This window comes from Pseudopodoces humilis, chromosome 5 (assembly GCF_049639895.1).
Source record: "Pseudopodoces humilis isolate 2021_Gansu_Grassland_sample_001 chromosome 5, ASM4963989v1, whole genome shotgun sequence".
NCBI classification, from domain to species: Eukaryota; Metazoa; Chordata; class Aves; order Passeriformes; family Paridae; genus Pseudopodoces; species Pseudopodoces humilis.
The window spans coordinates 71,716,047-71,735,109 of record NC_142204.1 but is presented as its reverse complement, the minus strand read 5'-3'; the positions used below and the strand labels follow the sequence as shown (position 1 = coordinate 71,735,109).

The 19,063-nt window shown below is 41.6% G+C and overlaps 1 protein-coding gene across 2 annotated transcripts in view; it reads right to left on the bottom strand.

Moving 5' to 3' along the window:
- FBH1 (F-box DNA helicase 1) overlaps positions 1–19,062 on the bottom strand; it is a 38,372-nt gene extending 19,310 nt beyond the window's left edge. For both annotated transcript variants that reach the window (XR_015772556.1, XM_088055583.1), the window contains exons 1-9: positions 19,018–19,062; positions 15,856–16,014; positions 13,546–14,003; positions 12,698–12,828; positions 11,771–11,900; positions 10,638–10,828; positions 8,276–8,371; positions 4,876–4,970; positions 1,008–1,176 (exon numbers count right to left, since the gene is read on the bottom strand). Coding sequence is in view for 1 of the 2 variants with exons in the window: in XM_088055583.1 (XP_087911709.1) it covers positions 1,008–1,176; positions 4,876–4,970; positions 8,276–8,371; positions 10,638–10,828; positions 11,771–11,900; positions 12,698–12,828; positions 13,546–14,003; positions 15,856–16,009 (1,424 nt within the window). In the remaining variant the exon portion in view is untranslated. The remainder of the gene's footprint in view (positions 1–1,007; positions 1,177–4,875; positions 4,971–8,275; positions 8,372–10,637; positions 10,829–11,770; positions 11,901–12,697; positions 12,829–13,545; positions 14,004–15,855; positions 16,015–19,017) is intronic.
- Between the last annotated feature and the right edge of the window lies 1 nt (position 19,063).

Sequence of the window (19,063 nt, the reverse complement as noted above, 5' to 3'; positions counted from 1 at the left end):
ATTTTTTTATTAAATAATATATTGTATAATTATATATTGGTTGTTAATATTGTAATATTAATATAATAATATTATATTATAATATAGTATCATACCGTATCATTAATACAATTTAATGCAATATAATATACTATAATGTAACATAACAAATGTAATATAATATAATATAATGTAATATAATATAATATAATATAATATAATATATAATTTATATAATGTAATATAATGCAATATAATGCAATGGAATGGAATGGAATGGAATATATTTAATTTAACATATTTAATATAATATAACATAATATAATTAAAAAATGTAATATAATGTAATATAATAAAACATAATATGAATTATATTATATTATATTAATTACATTATATTACTGTAATGTAATATAATATAATGTAATATAATATGACATAATATAGTTAATATAATATATGACATAATATAGTATAATTTATATTGTACTAAATTATATTAATCACACTACATTAATTACATTATTTATTATTAATTATATATATCATATTGCATATATTACATATTATAATATGTAACAATATATATTATATAATATAAATTATATATATTTATTATTATATTAATTGTATTATGCCATTATGTCTTATTATATTATATTATGTAATATTATATTATATTATGTTACGTTGTATTATATTATATTCTGTTATGTTATGTTGTATTATATTATATTATGCTATGTTATGTTATATTTTATTATGTTATGTTACATTATATTATATTATATTATATTATATTATATTATATTATATTATATTATATTATATTATATTATATTATATTATATTATTATATTATATTATATTATATTATATTATATTATATTATATTATATTATATTATATTATATTATATTATATTATATTACATTATATATATAACATATAACCATACAATAATAATTATAATTCCTGATTCCTCATCCTTTCCCTGCTCCCACCAAGGAATTTTAATTCCCTCTCACCATCTCCCAGCGCTTCCAAAAGCCAAGGAATGGAAAGTCTTGCAGGTGACATTCCTTGGAAAAACCTTTTTCCCCTTTTCCACCACAGCTCTGTTAAAAGCCAGGTAAAGGAATTTCAGCTCCGGGAATTTCTCCGCGTACTTGACCAAAGTTGAGGTTTTCCCTGTGCCTGGAGAGGAAAATCAGGAATATCCAGTCAGGAAGGAATAATTCCAGATTTTTATTTTTATACCTGCCTGTCCTGTTGTTCCAACTCTAAAATTCCTCTTCACTCCTGATTTCATGGAATTATTTAGGTTGGAAAAGCTCTTTAAGGTCAAGCCCAAGCATTCCCAGCACTTCCAAGGCCACCCACGTCCCCATCCAGAGGATTTTATGGAATGGGGATTCCATCCCTGCCTGGGGCATGGAGGAATTTTCCCAAAATCCATCCTAAAGCTTCCCTGGCCCAGCTTTAGGAATTGCCCACTCCAGCCTGGATCCCTTTTCCATGGGGTCAATCCTTCAGGAATGGCTCCAACATGGATCCCTTTTCCATGAGATCCATTCCTTCAGGAATGGCTCCAACATGGATCCCTTTTCCATGGGATCCATTCCTTCAGGATTGGGCTCTTCCAACATGAATCCCTTTTTTCTGTGGGCTCAGTCCCTCAGGAATGGATCCCATTTTCCATGGGGTCAGTCCTTCAGGAATGGATCCCATTTTCCATGGGCTCAGTTCTTCAGGAACTGCTCCAGCCTGGATCCCATTTTCCATGGGCTCAGTCCTTCAGGATTGGGCTCTTCCAGCCTGGATCCCGTTTTTCCATTGGGTCAGTTCTTCAGGAACTGCTCCAGCCTGGATCCCTTTTTCCATGGGCTCTGTTATTCAGGAACTACTCCCTTCTCCATGGGGTTGGTCCTTCAGGATTGGGCTCTTCCAACATGAATCCCTTTTTTCTGTGGGCTCAGTCCCTCAGGAATGGATCCCATTTTCCATGGGGTCAGTCCTTCAGGAATGGATCCCTTTTCCATGGGCTCAGTCCTTCAGGAACTGCTCCAGCCTGGATCCCATTTTCCATGGGCTCAGTTCTTCAGGAACTGCTCCAGCCTGGATCCCATTTTCCATGGGCTCAGTTCTTCAGGAACTGCTCCAGCCTGGATCCCATTTTCCATGGGCTCAGTTCTTCAGGAACTGCTCCAGCCTGGATCCCATTTTCCATGGGCTCAGTTCTTCAGGAACTGCTCCCTTCTCCATGGGGTTGGTCCTTCAGGATTGGGCTCTTCCAGCCTGGATCCCGTTTTTCCATTGGGTCAGTTCTTCAGGAACTGTTCCCTTTTTCCATGGGCTCTGTTCTTCAGGAACTACTCCCTTCTCCATGGGGTTGGTCCTTCAGGATTGGGCTCTTCCAACATGAATCCCTTTTTTCTGTGGGCTCAGTCCCTCAGGAATGGATCCCATTTTCCATGGGGTCAGTCCTTCAGGAATGGATCCCATTTTCCATGGGCTCAGTTCTTCAGGAACTGCTCCCTTCTCCATGGGGTTGGTCCTTCAGGATTGGGCTCTTCCAGCCTGGATCCCGTTTTTCCATTGGGTCAGTTCTTCAGGAACTGTTCTCTTTTTCCATGGGCTCTGTTATTCAGGAACTACTCCCTTCTCCATGGGGTTGGTCCTTCAGGATTGGGCTCTTCCAACATGAATCCCTTTTTTCTGTGGGCTCAGTCCCTCAGGAATGGATCCCATTTTCCATGGGGTCAGTCCTTCAGGAACTGCTCCAGCCTGGATCCCATTTTCCATGGGCTCAGTTCTTCAGGAACTGCTCCCTTCTCCATGGGGTTGGTCCTTCAGGATTGGGCTCTTCCAGCCTGGATCCCGTTTTTCCATTGGGTCAGTTCTTCAGGAACTGCTCCAGCCTGGATCCCATTTTCCATGGGGTCAGTCCTTCAGGAACTGCTCCCTTTTCCATGGGGTTGGTCCTTCAGGATTGGGCTCTTCCAACATGAATCCCTTTTTTCTGTGGGCTCAGTCCTTCAGGAATGGATCCCATTTTCCATGGGCTCAGTTCTTCAAGAACTGCTCCAGCCTGGATCCCATTTTCCATGGGCTCAGTCCTTCAGGAACTGCTCCAGCCTGGATCCCATTTTCCATGGGCTCAGTTCTTCAGGAACTGCTCCAGCCTGGATCCCATTTTCCATGGGCTCAGTTCTTCAGGAACTGCTCCAGCCTGGATCCCATTTTCCATGGGCTCAGTTCTTCAGGAACTGCTCCCTTCTCCATGGGGTTGGTCCTTCAGGATTGGGCTCTTCCAGCCTGGATCCCGTTTTTCCATTGGGTCAGTTCTTCAGGAACTGTTCTCTTTTTCCATGGGATCACTCCTTTAGGAACTGATCCCTTTTCCATGGGCTCAGCCTTTCAGGACCTGCTCCTCCTCCAGGGATTCCAGGGAAATCTCCCCTCCCAACACCTGGAATCTCCCATTCCTCCTTTCCCAGCCTCGGGATCTGCAGGGCTGTCCCACATTTCCCACTCCTCTCTCCCTGTTTTTATCCTGCCTCCATTTTCTGCACATTTCCCCTTCAATTTCTTCTCCCAGATCCCTTTGGAATCTCACAATCCCTTGGACAGAGGGATCAGGGAGGGAAGGAGAAGATTGGGAATTTTTCCAGTAGTTTTTATGTATTTATACATTTTATTTTTTAAATTTTATTATTATTTTTTGCATTTTTATATATATTTATGTATATATTACATATATTATATATATATTATATGTGATATATATTCAAGATTTTATACTGATATATATTATATATATTTTTATATATATGTTTATTTATATTATATATATAACACATGAGAGATATATATTTTCTATTTATATATAGTTTTAGATATATTTATATATATAATACATATATTATATATATGAGATACCTATAATATTTTATATTTAGAAATATTTTATATATATTTTATATACATACTATATGTGAGAGATATATTTTATATTTATATATATTTATAAATTTATATATATAAAAATATATATAATATATAATATATATGAGATATATATATTTGATACATATTTTATATATATTATATTTATGTGAGGTATATTTTATATTTATATATAGTTTTTATATAGTTTTATATATAATATATATATTATATCTATGAGATATATAGATAATATTTTATATTTAGTAATATGTCATATAAATTTTATATATTTTTTTAATATATAATACAAGGAAGAGATATATTTTATATTTATATATTTATAAATTTATATATATATAAATATATTATATATATTATATATAATATGTGAGATATATTTTTTATATATTTTCTGTATATTTTACATATATATATGTGAGATATATATTTTATATTTATATATATTTTTAGATATACTTTTATATATATTTTATATATTATATTATATATAATATATGTAAGATATATTTTATATTTATATATATTTATATATTTATATATATAAATATATATATATTTATATATATTATATATATGTGAGATATATATATTTTATATTTATATATATTTCATATATTATATATTATATATTTTATATAATATGAGATATGTATTTTATATTTATATATATTTTTAGATATACTTTTATATATATTTTATATATATTATATATTGTATATATGTGAGAAATGTATTTTATATTTATATATATTTATTTTTTATATATTATATATATAATATATGTGAGATTTATATTTTATACTTATATATATTTTAGATCTACTTTTATATATATATTTTATATATATAATATACATCATATATATATAATATTTTATATTTATATATATTTTTATATTTATTTTCTATCTTTTGGGCTCTTACCTGCAAATGCCATGATTTTCACTGTCTGGCCAGGCTCGATTTTATGATTCAAAATCCTCTGCTGCTCATGGGTCAGTTTGACATCGGCCCATCCACTAAAAAACAGGGAAAAAATTCCAATTGCTGAGTGGGAAAGGAATGAAAAAATCCCTAAAATCCTTAGGAAAATCCCTAAAAAAATTAGGAAAAATTAGGAAAATCCCTAAAAAAATTCCAACATTTTCAAAATCCCTCTAAGAAATCCTCACACGTAAAACAAATTGTGGCTGCCCCTGGATCCCGGGAATGGCCAAAGAAAGGTTGGAGCAGCCTGGGATGGTGGGATTGGAATGGGATGGGATTGAAGGTCCCTGGATCCCATCCCAAAGCATTCCGGGATTCTGGGATTTGGGAGGCTCCGAATCCATCCCGAGGGATTTTTCTGGGAAATGGGGATGGGAAAGAGAGGGAAAGGGAAGGGAGAGCCTTGGTGGCTTCCTGAGATTGCAAGGGAAGGCCCTGGGTCCATCAATTCCTTGGAGAGGAGATGGATCCAATGTCAGGCTCTGGAGCCAGGCTGGGAGAGCTGGGAATGTTCTCCTGGAGAAGGGAAGGATCCAGGGAGAGCTTCCAGCACATTCCAGGGCCTGGAGGGGCTCCGGGAGAGCTGGAATTTGGGAAAGGCCTGGAGGGACAGGACACAGGGAATGGCTCCAGATTGGAAAAGGGGAATTGGGGTGGGATTTGGGAATTCCTGGCTGGAATGGAATTCCCAGAGCCCCTGTGGCTGTCCCAAATCCCGGGAATGTCCAAGGAAGGAAGGCTGGATATTGGGGCTTGGAGCAGCCTGGGATGGAGGGAGATGTCCCTGCCATGGCAGGGGGGGCACTGGATGATCCCAAACCATTCCCTGATCCCAAACCATTCCAAACCATTCCATGATCCAAAACCATTCCATGATCCCAAACCATTCCATGATTCCCGAACCATTCCCTGATCCCAAATCATCCCAAACCATTCCATGATTCCCAAACCATTCCCTGATCTCAAACCATTTCCTGATCCCAAACCATTCCATGATTCCCAAACCATTCCCTGATCACAAACCATTCCAAACCATTCCCGGATCCCAAACCATTCCATGATTCCCAAACCATTCCCTGATCACAAACCATTCCCTCATCCCAAACCATCCCAAACCATTCCCTGATCCCAAACCATTCCATGATTCCCAAACCATTCCCTGATCACAAACCATTCCAAACCATTCCCTGATCCCAAACCATTCCCTGATCACAAACCATTCCAAACCATTCCCAGATCCCAAACCATTCCCTGATCCCAAACCATTCCATGATTCCCGAACCATTCCCTGATCCCAAATCATCCCAAACCATTCCATGATTCCCAAACCATTCCCTGATCTCAAACCATTTCCTGATCCCAAACCATTCCCTGATCCCAAACCATTCCAAACCATTCCATGATTCCCAAACCATTCCCTGATCACAAACCATTCCAAACAATTCCCTGATCCCAAACCATTCCCTGATCCCAAACCATTCCATGATCCAAAACCATTCCATGATCCAAAACCATTCCATGATTCCCGAACCATTCCCTGATCCCAAATCATCCCAAACCATTCCATGATTCCCAAACCATTCCCTGATCTCAAACCATTTCCTGATCCCAAACCATTCCAAACCATTCCCTGATCCCAAACCATTCCAAACCATTCCATGATCCAAAACCATTCCATGATCCCAAACCATTCCATGATTCCCAAACCATTCCCTGATCCCAAATCATCCCAAACCATTCCATGATTCCCAAACCATTCCCTGATCCCAAACCATTCCAAACCATTCCATGATTCCCAAACCATTCCATGATTCCCAAACCATTCCCTGATCCCAAATCATCCCAAACCATTCCATGATTCCCAAACCATTCCCTGATCTCAAACCATTTCCTGATCCCAAACCATTTCCTGATCCCAAACCATTCCAAACCATTCCATGATTCCCAAACCATTCCATGATTCCCAAACCATTCCCTGATCCCAAACCATTCCAAACCATTCCATGATTCCCAAACCATTCCATGATTCCCAAACCATTTCCTGATCCCAAACCATTCCAAACCATTCCATGATTCCCAAACCATTCCATGATTCCCAAACCATTCCCTGATCACAAACCATTCCAAACCATTCCATGATTCCCAAACCATTCCATGATTCCCAAACCATTCCCTGATCCCAAATCATCCCAAACCATTCCATGATTCCCAAACCATTCCCTGATCTCAAACCATTTCCTGATCCCAAACCATTCCCTGATCCCAAACCATTCCAAACCATTCCATGATTCCCAAACCATTCCCTGATCTCAAACCATTTCCTAATCCCAAACCATTCCATGATTCCCAAACCATTCCCTGATCACAAACCATTCCAAACAATTCCCTGATCCCAAACCATTCCCTGATCCCAAACCATTCCATGATCCAAAACCATTCCATGATCCAAAACCATTCCATGATTCCCGAACCATTCCCTGATCCCAAATCATCCCAAACCATTCCATGATTCCCAAACCATTCCCTGATCTCAAACCATTTCCTGATCCCAAACCATTCCAAACCATTCCCTGATCCCAAACCATTCCAAACCATTCCATGATCCAAAACCATTCCATGATCCCAAACCATTCCATGATTCCCGAACCATTCCCTGATCCCAAATCATCCCAAACCATTCCATGATTCCCAAACCATTCCCTGATTCCCAAACCATTCCCTGATCCCAAACCATTCCAAACCATTCCCTGATCCCAAACCATTCCCTGATCCCAAACCATTCCAAACTATTCCCTGATCCCAAACCATTCCCTGATCCCAAACCATTCCAAACCATTCCCTGATCCCAAACCATTCCAAACCATTCCATGATTCCCAAACCATTCCATGATTCCCAAACCATTCCCTGATCACAAACCATTCCCTCATCCCAAACCATTCCAAACCATTCCCTGATCCCAAACCATTCCCTGATCCCAAACCATTCCAAACCATTCCATGATTCCCAAACCATTCCCTGATCCCAAACCATTCCCTGATCCCAAACCATTCCAAACCATTCCATGATTCCCAAACCATTCCCTGATCACAAACCATTCCCTCATCCCAAACCATTCCAAACCATTCCCTGATCCCAAGACAAACCCAGCAGAGAATTAAACCCAGCAATTCCAAACTTCCAGCTTGAAGGGCCAATCCTGCTTTTCCTGGGAGAATTCCCGGGAATGTGCTGAGGAGCAGGAGGAGCTGTGGAGCTGCTCCATCTCCACCTTTTCCTGCTGTGGAATTTTTGCTCCCAGGGAATGTTTGGAATTCCCTCAGGGCACTGCTGGGATACCTGGAACACAAATCCTCTCTTCCCTCTTCCAGAGGCTGAGCAATTCCAGAGGAATTTTCCATCAGATACAAACAATAGAAAATATTGTAGTGAATCCTGGAAAAAAAATAAAAATAAAGGGATAAATCAGGAATTACCACTGAGAAATCATTCAGGATAAATTAAACCTCTGCAGCCAATTATTAATTATTAATATTAATTATTATTATTAAGAATTAATTATTATTATTAATAATTAGTATTATTAATTATTATTTATTTCTTTATTTAGTAATTTTCCACTTGGATAATTAAAAAAAAAATTAAAAAGCCTTACAGGAAATGATGAAATAATTAATTTTTTAATTAGTTTTAATAAATTAATAAATTTAATAATTAATTTTTTAAAATTAATTTTAATAAGGAGATGGAAAATCCAAAATCCCTGGATTTTGGTGCTGCTCAGGGCCATCCTGCCAGACTTTGTGCAGGTGATCGACTTTATCCAGGAAAAACATTCCAAAGAAAATTCCCAATTTCCCTCAGGAAAAATTCCCAATTTTCCTCAGGATAAATTCCCAATTTTCCTCAGGAAGCAGAGGATGAACCTTTCCAAAGAAAATTCCCAATTTCCCTCAGGAAAAGTTCCCAGTTTTCCACAGGAAGCAGAGGATGAACCTTTCCCTGTCCATTTCCCACTCCAGTTCCTTCCCAGTTTTCTCCCATGGATTTCCGTGTCCTCCATCCTCATCCTCACTGATGGAATCTCTGCTCAGATCCCAGGGTTTTTTTTGGGAACAAAGGGATCACGAGGGAAGCAGCTCCAATGGAACCAAGTCAAATAAATCCATTTTGTGGAGGTAATAAAAACATTCAATTCCTGGAGCTGAGCAGGAAGTTTCTCTCCTGCTTTTTTTTTTAGGAAAAATTGGAATTTTTTGAGTATTGAACCCTGAAAGGAGTGATGGGATAAGGGGGAATTCCAGAGGGCAGGGATGGATGGGATTTTGGGAAAGAATTCCTGGCTGGGTTGGAATTCCCAGAGCAGCTGGGGCTGCCCCTGGACCCCGGGAATGGCCAAGGAAGGGTTGGAGCAGCCTGGGATGGTGGGATTGGAATGGGATGGGATTGAAGGTCCCTGGATCCCATCCCAAAGCATTCCGGGATTCTGGGATTTGGGAGGCTCCGAATCCATCCCGAGGGATTTTTCTGGGAAATGGGGATGGGAAAGAGAGGGAAAGGGAAGGGAGAGCCTTGGTGGCTTCCTGAGATTGCAAGGGAAGGCCCTGGGTCCATCAATTCCTTGGAGAGGAGATGGATACAATGTCAGGCTCTGGAGCCAGGCTGGGAGAGCTGGGAATGTTCTCCTGGAGAAGGGAAGGATCCAGGGAGAGCTTCCAGCACATTCCAGGGCCTGGAGGGGCTCCGGGAGAGCTGGAATTTGGGAAAGGCCTGGAGGGGCAGGAGCCAGGGAATGGCTCCAGGTTGGAAAAGGGGAGATTGGGGTGGGATTTTGGGAAGGAATTTCCAGAGAAGCTGCAGCTGCTTCATTCCTGGAATTTCCAAGGCTGGATTGGAGCCAGTAGGGATGGAATGGGAACAGGGATGGGAATGGAAATGGGAAAGGGAATGGGAATGAGGATGGGAATGGGAACGGGGATGGGAATTGGGGATGGGAATGGGGGTGGGGATGGGAATGGGGATGGGAATGGGGATGGGAATGGGAATGGGGATGGGAATGAGGATGGGAATGGCAATGGCAATGGGGGTGGGGATGGGAATGGGGATGGGAATGGGGACGGGAATGGGGACGGGAATGGGAATGGGGATGGGAATGGGAATGGGAATGGGAATGGGAATGGGAATGGGAATGGGGATGGGAATGGGAATGGGAATGGGAATGGGAATGGGAATGGGAATGGGGATGGGAATGGGAATGGGAATGGGGATGGGGACGGGAATGGGGATGGGAATGGGAATGGGGATGGGAATGAGGATGGGAATGGCAATGGCAATGGGGATGGGAACGGGGATGGGAATGGGGATGGGAATGAGGATGGGAATGGGGGTGGGGATGGGAATGGGGATGGGAATGGGGATGGGGATGGGAATGGGGATGGGAATGGGGTGGGAATGGGAATGGGGATGGCAATGAGGATGGGAATGGCAATGGGGATGGGAACGGGGATGGGAATGGGGATGGGAAAAGGAATAAGGATGGGGATGGGAATGGGAATGGGGATGGGGATGGGGATGGGAAAGGGAACAGGGATGGGAACGAGGATGGGAACGGGGATGGGAAAGGAAACGGGAATGGGAATGGGAATGGGGATGGGAATTGGAATGGGAATGGGGATGGGAACGGGAATGGGAAGTTCCTGACCTGTTGGAGACGGGAATGCTCCGGTCCCTCATGGCACGGAGCACCGTGGCCATGCAGTGAAGAACCTCGGTCGCCTCCAGCGGCGCCAGCTCCGAGCGGCAGCTCCGGAAATATTCCAGGAGGCTCCGGATGTCGCCGACGCCGTCGGAAAACAGCACCATGACGGCGAAGATCGCCCACATCCTCTCAGGCTGGGGTGGGAAAAGAGCCAAAAAAAACCTTGGAGATTCCAGGAGGGTGGAAAATTCTGCTTGGAGGTGGAAAAACTCCTGTGAGGAGCCATTGAATCCTAAATCAACCCGGATTATCCCAAAGTTTGAGAAGTTTGGGAATCAGGAGTCACCTCAAAGGAGGAGGAGGGAGGAGCACATTCCGTATTTGAATCCCTTCCCGCTTTATCCAGCCAAATCCATGGGAATGGCACCAAGGAAAAGCTGGATATTCCCAAAAAACATGGGCTGGCGGTTCCCAGGGAATGGTGCTGTTCCCAAACGGGGTTTTGTGGGATTTAGGGATCATTCCTGCAGGGAAAACAACTTCCAGGTGATTCCAGACTAAACCAAATGCATCAAAACCCAGCTCCAGGGTTTTTATGGAATCTTCCAGATTGGCTTTTATGGAATCTTCCAGATTTTTAGGAAAAAAGGCCGCAGAAAAAAACAGGACAAGAGAAATTTCATGGAATCTTCCAGATTTTTACTAAAAAAGGCTGCAGGAAAAACAGGAAAAGGGAAATTTCATGGAATCTTCCAGATTTTTAGGAAAAAAAGGCTGCAGAAAAAACAGGAGAGTGGAGATTTTATGGAATCTTCCAGATCTTTAGGAAAAAAGGCCAAAGGAAAAACAGCAGAATAGAGATTTTACGGAATCTTCCAGATTTTTAGGAAAAAATGCCGAAAGGAAAACAGGAGAAGGGAAATTTCATGGAATCTTCCAGATTTTTAGGAAAAAAGGCTGCAGGAAAAACAGGAGAAGGGAGATTTTATGGAATCTTCCAGATTTTTCTGGTTTTTCCCCACAGATGGGCAGGAATGTTGCTCCAACATGGATTTTGGATACAGAGCAACAACTCTGGATCCGGAAGATGCCGCAGGAATTTTAAAAAAATCCCAAAAAAACTGAGTGAAACTCACCCCAGGCTTCCTCAGTAAATCTGGGAATTTGTTGTGGACACAGATTTGAGCCTTTGGGAAGAGGGGATGACTTCCCAAAATCCGGAGAAGAGCGTTGGGATCCACCTTGGCTCCCTTGGATGCCACCAACCTGTGCGGGAGGAATAATGAGGGATTTATTCTCCAAGGAAATTTTGGCTCATCCAAAGCACCCCCAGAGTGGCTGGAGGAGTTTCATTAATCCCTGCCATGTTTTTCATGGAATTTCGAGCAGTTGGAATACGGATTTCCAGCTCATTCCTACGCCAGGAAAAGAATTCCTGGTTTTTGGAATAAATTTCTGCAGGCTGGAATTTCTGTCTCAAAGTCTCCTTTAGGGATGGAGAATTCCTGAGGGAGCTGGAGAATTCCTGAGGGAGATGGGAAGGGGCTGGAGAATTCCTGAGGGAGATGGGAAGGGTCTGGAGAATTCCTGAGGGAGATGGGAAGGGTCTGGAGAATTCCTGAGGGAGCTGGGAAGGGGCTGGAGAATTCCTGAGGGAGCTGGGAAGGGGCTGGAGAATTCCTGAGGGAGCTGGGAAGGGTCTGGAGAATTCCTGAGGGAGATGGGAAGGGGCTGGAGAATTCCTGAGGGAGCTGGGAAGGGGCTGGAGAATTCCTGAGGGAGCTGGGAAGGGGCTGGAGAATTCCTGAGGGAGCTGGGAAGGGGCTGGAGAATTCCTGAGGGAGATGGGAAGGGGCTGGAGAATTCCTGAGGGAGCTGGGAAGGGGCTGGAGAATTCCTGAGGAATTCCTAAGGAAAAGGAAAATTTTGCTCCTGTTTTCAGCATTTTTTCCTATCAAAATCCCTTCTCTTCCTCCATTTTCCCACACATTTCCCGCCTGTTTAGGGAATTCCCGGGGGAAAAAATTCCCAAAGGGTGGAAAAAAATGAGGATTTGGGCTCACCTGACCAGCCCCAGGACACATTCCTGGTTTTCCTTGGTGATGGAAAATTCCTGCAGGATTTGCTCCACCCCCTGCAGGGCCGAGCGCTCCCCCATCAGGTAGCGGTGGTAGAGCTTTTTCCATGGAATAAACTGGAATGGGAAGCAGGAAAACAGCGGGATTCACCGCTGGGAATTCCAGGATTGGATTCCCAAAGAAATGGGGTTTGGAAAGGGAGCTTGAGGGGGGAGGGGAGATGGGGAAAGGGGGGAAAATGGGGGAAAATTGGGGGAAATGAGGGAAAAAGGGGGAAAATTGGGGGGAAAATGGGGAAAAAAAAAGGGGAAGGGGAAAAGGGGGAAAAAAGGGAGAAAAAGGGGGTTAAAGGGGGAAAAGTGGGGAAAATGGGGGGAAGGGAGGGAGATTTCATGGAATCTTCCAGATTTTTAGGAAAAAAGGCCAAAGGGAAAACAGGAGAAGGGAAATTTTATGGAATCTTCCAGATTTTTACTAAAAAAGGCTGAAGGGAAATCAGCAGAAGGGAAATTTTATGGAATCTTTAGGGAAAAAGGCTGAAGGGAAAACAGCAGAGCGGAGATTTTATGGAATCTTCCAGATTTTCAGGAAAAAAGGCAGCAGGAAAAACAGGAGAAGGGAGATTTTATGGAATCTTCCAGATTTTTTCCCACGGATGAGAAGGAATCTTGCTCCAATACCCAATTTTGGATATGGGGCAACAACTTTTAGTCCAAAAATTCCAAAAAAAAATACCAGGAAACCTAAAAATTCATGGATTGTGGGAAGAAGGATGGGATTTAAAGGATCAAAGGGAGGCAGATCCCATGGGATTATCCCACAGCGTTCCTCACCAGCGGATCCCGGATAATTTCCCGCCAGGAATGACAGACCAGGCTCAGGTTTTGGTACAGATCCAGCACCGGCAGAAGAGCAAAAATATTCCTGAGGATTTCAGCAGGAAGAGAATCCATGGATCCCTGAGGGAATTCCCAGTTCCGAGTGCCCAGGAGGCCGTAGTGCGAATCGGGAAGAGGCTCCACTTCCAGCTCTTCCCATTCCTGCTGGAGCAGTTCGGGAATTTTCTCCTGGGGTTCATCCCAAAGATCCAGCTCTGGGGTGGGAATTCCTGAGGGTGCAGAGGGAAGAGGTCTTTTCCTGGAATGTGCAGTTGGAGGTGGCACGGAGAGCTGGGAATGCTGGAAAAGGCAGGAATCTGGAGGAGAAGGGGAACAGGGATCCGACGGATCCTCCTCGATCCCGCGGCTCCGGATCCCGCAGAAATCCAGGATGCTCCTCTGCCGGCCGGGGGCTGCACGGGGGGGAAAGCGGGAATGAATTCCATGGGAATCAGGGGAGGAATACCATAGAAATCAGGAATTAATTCCATGGAAATCAGGGGGAGGAATTCCATGGAAATCAGGGGAGGAATTCCATGGAAATCAGGGGAGGAATTACATGGAAATCAGGGGATGAATTCCAAGGAAATTGGGGGAGGAATTCCATGGAAATCAGGGGATTAATTCCATGGAAATCAGGGGAGGAATACCATAGAAATCAGGAATTAATTCCATGGATATCAGGGGAGGAATTCCATGGAAATCAGGGGAGGAATTCCATGGAAATCAGGGGAGGAATACCATAGAAATCAGGAATTAATTCCATGGATATCAGGGGAGGAATTCCATGGAAATCAGGGGAGGAATTCCATGGAAATCAGGGGAGGAATACCATAGAAATCAGGAATTAATTCCATGGAAATCAGGGGAGGAATTACATGGAAATCAGGGGATGAATTCCAAGGAAATTGGGGGAGGAATTCCATAGAAATCAGGGGAGGAATTCCATAGAAATCAGGAATTAATTCCATGGAAATCAGGGGATGAATTCCAAGGAAATTGGGGGAGGAATTCCATAGAAATCAGGGGAGGAATTCCATAGAAATCAGGGGATTAATTCCATGGAAATCAGGGGAGGAATTACATGGAAATCAGGGGATGAATTCCAAGGAAATTGGGGGAGGAATTCCATGGAAATCAGGGGAAGAATTCCAAGGAAAAGTCAGAATTAATTCCATGGAAATCACAGGATGAATTCCATAGAAAACTGGGAATGAATTCCATGGAAATCAGGGGACGAATTCAACAGAAATAAAATGAAAATAAAATAAAATAAAGTAAAATAAAATAAAATAAAATAAAATAAAGTAAAATAAAGTAAAATAAAATAAAAAATAAAATAAAACGTAATAAAATAGAATAGGATAAAACTGAAATAAAATAAAATAATAAAAAAGAAAATGAAAAATAAAAATTCAGTGAAAATCTGAAGGAAATAAAATATTATTATAATAAATAAAAGGATATAAAAACAAAAATATGAAACCCATGAAAATAAATAAGGTCAAACAACATAAAAATAATAAAATCAAACAAAATAAAATGGAAAAAAATTAAAAATAGAAAAAATATTAAAAATTAAAATAAAAATTTAATGAAAATCTGATATAAACCAAAAAAATTTATATCAGATTAAAACAAATTCAAGTAAAACTTTTAAAAACGTAAAATAAAAAGGAAAAAGAAAATAGAAAGTAAAACTTTATTCAAAATCTGATATAAAAAAAAATAAAACAAAATGAAAATACATAATATAAAAAGAAAGCCATAAAAAGTATAAAAATAATGGAAAACAACAGAAAGAAATAATAAAACCTAACCAAATAAAATTTTAAAATATTTAAAAATAAAAATTAAATTAAAACATGAAGGCTCTCCCTTCCCTTTCCCTCTCTTTCCCATCCCCATTTCCCAGAAAAATCCCTCGGGATGGATTCGGAGCATCCCAAATCCCAGAATCCCGGAATGCTTTGGGATGGGATCCAGGGACCTTCAATCCCATCCCATTCCAATCCCACCATCCCAGGCTGTTCCAACCCTTCCTTGGCCATTCCCGGAATCCAGAGCTGCTCTGGGAATTCCCAAATCCCACCCCAATCTCCCCTTTTCCAATCTGGAGCCATTCCCTGGCTCCTGCCCTTCCGGGTCTTTCCCAAATTCCAGCTCTCCTGGAGACCCTTTATCTCCTGGAATGTGATGGGAGCTCTCCCTGGATTCCAGAACATTCCCAGCTGGCTCTGGAGCATCCCAGAATTCCAGCGGTACCTGTGGAGCGGCTCCGAGGGCGCGGGATGGGACGAAGGCCGCGGATTCCTCGCTCCAGGTGCCGCGGCTGCCGCAACGCCGACGGAACCTCGGAGCTCTCGGCCAGAGCTCGGCATTCCGGAGCCGTCAGGTGCCTCCTCTTGGATCTCCTCATCCCAGCTTCCACATGGAAAAACGGAAAGGAAAAGATTCCCTAAAGTGAAAATTCCAAGGGAAAATCCCACCGCAAATTCCAAGTGAGAGGGAGCGAGGATGGGGAATCCGTGTCGAAAAATGTGATTTTTCCCTGCGGGAACTCGGAGAGGCCTCGGTGTTCCAGCATGGAGATTCTCCAGAGGGATGGATGGGTTGGGAATTTGGGAAGGAATTCCTGGCTGGGTTGGAATTCCCAGAGCAGCTGGAGCTGTCCCTGGATCCTGGGAATGGCCAAGGAAGGGTTGGAGCAGCCTGGGATGGTGGGATTGGAATGGGATGGGATTGAAGGTCCCTGGATCCCATCCCAAAGCATTCCGGGATTCTGGGATTTGGGATGCTCCGAATCCATCCCGAGGGATTTTTCTGGGAAATGGGGATGGGAAAGAGAGGGAAAGGGAAGGGAGAGCCTTGGTGGCTTCCTGAGATTGCAAGGGAAGGCCCTGGGTCCATCAATTCCTTGGAGAGGAGATGGATCCAATGTCAGGCTCTGGAGCCAGGCTGGGAGAGCTGGGAATGTTCTCCTGGAGAAGGGAAGGATCCAGGGAGAGCTTCCAGCACATTCCAGGGCCTGGAGGGGCTCCGGGAGAGCTGGAATTTGGGAAAGGCCTGGAGGGGCAGGAGCCAGGGAATGGCTCCAGGTTGGAAAAGGGGAATTGGGGTGGGATTTGGGAAGGAATTCCTGGCTGGAATGGAATTCCCAGAGCAACAACACCGGAGTTATGGAGTTTCTCTTTGTGCCTTTAGACTGTTACAAATATTATTCATTGATTATATAAAATACGATAGCAATTAATTATTAGCAATAATATCTAAAATGTTAATTATATTATTTTTCTTATTAATCAAGACAATTTTGGTATAATTCAATTTATAATCCCTTTTAACTATATTTTAGGTATAATGTAAATAATTAATAATATGATATAATATAATATAATATAATGTAATATGATGTAATATAATACAATACAATTCAATACAATACAATTCAATACAACATAATGTAATATAATATAATATAATATAATATAATATAATATAATATAATATAATATAATATAATATAATATAATATAATATAATATAATATAATATATGACATGATATAATATATCAATGTAATATCGATATAATATCAATATAACATGATACAATATATACATATATATGTATATACATATAATATGCAATATAATAAATGCAAAATTGCAGTCCCTCCAACATTGATTCCATCTGTGGAACAACAGGACAACAACAAAAAAAACCAAAAAAATCTCAAAATCCTGGCAAAAAAAAACCAAAATCCCGGCAAAAACCCTCCAAAATCCCGGCAAAAAAAACCCCAAAATCCTGGCAAAAAAAACCCCAACCCAAAAACCCAAAATCCTGGCAAAAAAACACCAAAATCCTGGAAAAAAATAAAAATCAAAACACCCAAAATCCTGGCAAAAAAACCCCAAAATCCTGGCAAAAAAATCCCCAAAATTCTGTAAAAAAACCAAAAACAAAAACCCCAAAATCCTGGCAAAAAAATATACAAAATCCTGGCAAAACTCCCCGAAAATCCTGACAAGAAACCCCAAAAAACTTAAAATCCTGGCAAAAAAATTTCCTCAAAATCCTGGCAAAAAATCCTCAAAATCCTGTAAAAAAAAAACAAAAACGGAAAGCCAAAAATCCTGGCAAAAAACCCCAAAATCCAAAAAAAAAACCCAAAAAACTCAAAATCCTGGCAGCTTTTCCAGCTTTTTTTTCCAGCACCACCTGGAGGAAGCAGCTCCAGCTTTGGGAATTCAAAGTAACTCCAAAGGAGCCCCAACCCATGGGAAAAACCACAAAGATTTTCCCCAGGAAAGCAAAATCAACTTTCAACCACCCAAAATGAGCTGGGATCATCCAATTCTCCAGGAATTCTCCAGGAATTCTCCAGGAATTCTCCAGGAAATTTCACCCCTTTGCAGTTTAGGAGCGGCACAAAATTACTCTGGGAATTATTCGCATAAAATTATCCAACTTTCCTTGGAATAGGCACAAACTCCTCTCCTCTAGACAGAAAAAAAATGTTATCTTTTCCCCCAAAAAAAACGCTCAGGAAAGAGAATTTTTGGGATATTTTTAGGAAATTTTTGGGAAAGGATCCAAAAGCGGCAGTTTCTGCCAGGATCAGCAGTTTTATTTCTGCTTCCTTTAATTTATTTCTATTTTAAAATTTTGCAGCAGCCATAAAAAAAAACGCTCCGTTTTGGATTGGATCCTCACAGGGAAGAATCCAAGGATCAGCCGGGTTATTCCTTGGGATAATTCTTGGATTTAATGATTTTAGGGATTTTTTTTCCCCCCAACCTGAACGATTTTATGGATACGTTGCTTCTTCTGCTTCCTTTAATTAATTTATTTCTCTTTTAAAAGTTTGCAGCGGCTCGATTTCATCAAAATACGGAAAACGAGGCAAATAAAAGGAAAATAAAAACCCAAAACCCAAGAAAATCCTGTAGATTTTGGGAATGCGGAGGCTTTGGCAGTGCTGAGGGAATGCTTGGATTTGATCACCAATTTATTTCGAAAAGGATCCGAGGACGGGGAAGGGAAAACTCCACAGGGACGAGAAGTATTTGGGAAAAAGTTGTTCCCAATTTTCCCTCAGAAGGTTCTTTCCAAACGCCTTTAGCCCCCTCATTCCCAATCCCGCAATTCCAAGGATTCCCCCATTCCCAAGGCTCCCCTCACGCCAGAGGAGCCGCCGCTCCCAAGGTCCCCTCCATGCCCCGCAGTGCCAAAAGCCCCTTGAATATTAATCCCCCGCCATTGCCGAGGATCCCCGTCAGTGCCAATCCCAATCCCAAGGATTCCCTCATTCCCAAAAGCCTCCACATTCCCAAAAAAACCCCATTTCCAAGGAAAACCCTTCCCACCCACCCCCCCCGCCGGTGCCCAAGAATGGTCGCGCCCTCTCCCCCCCCACCTCACCTCACCCGCTCCCACCGCTCCAGGCCCCGCGAGCACCGCTGGCCCC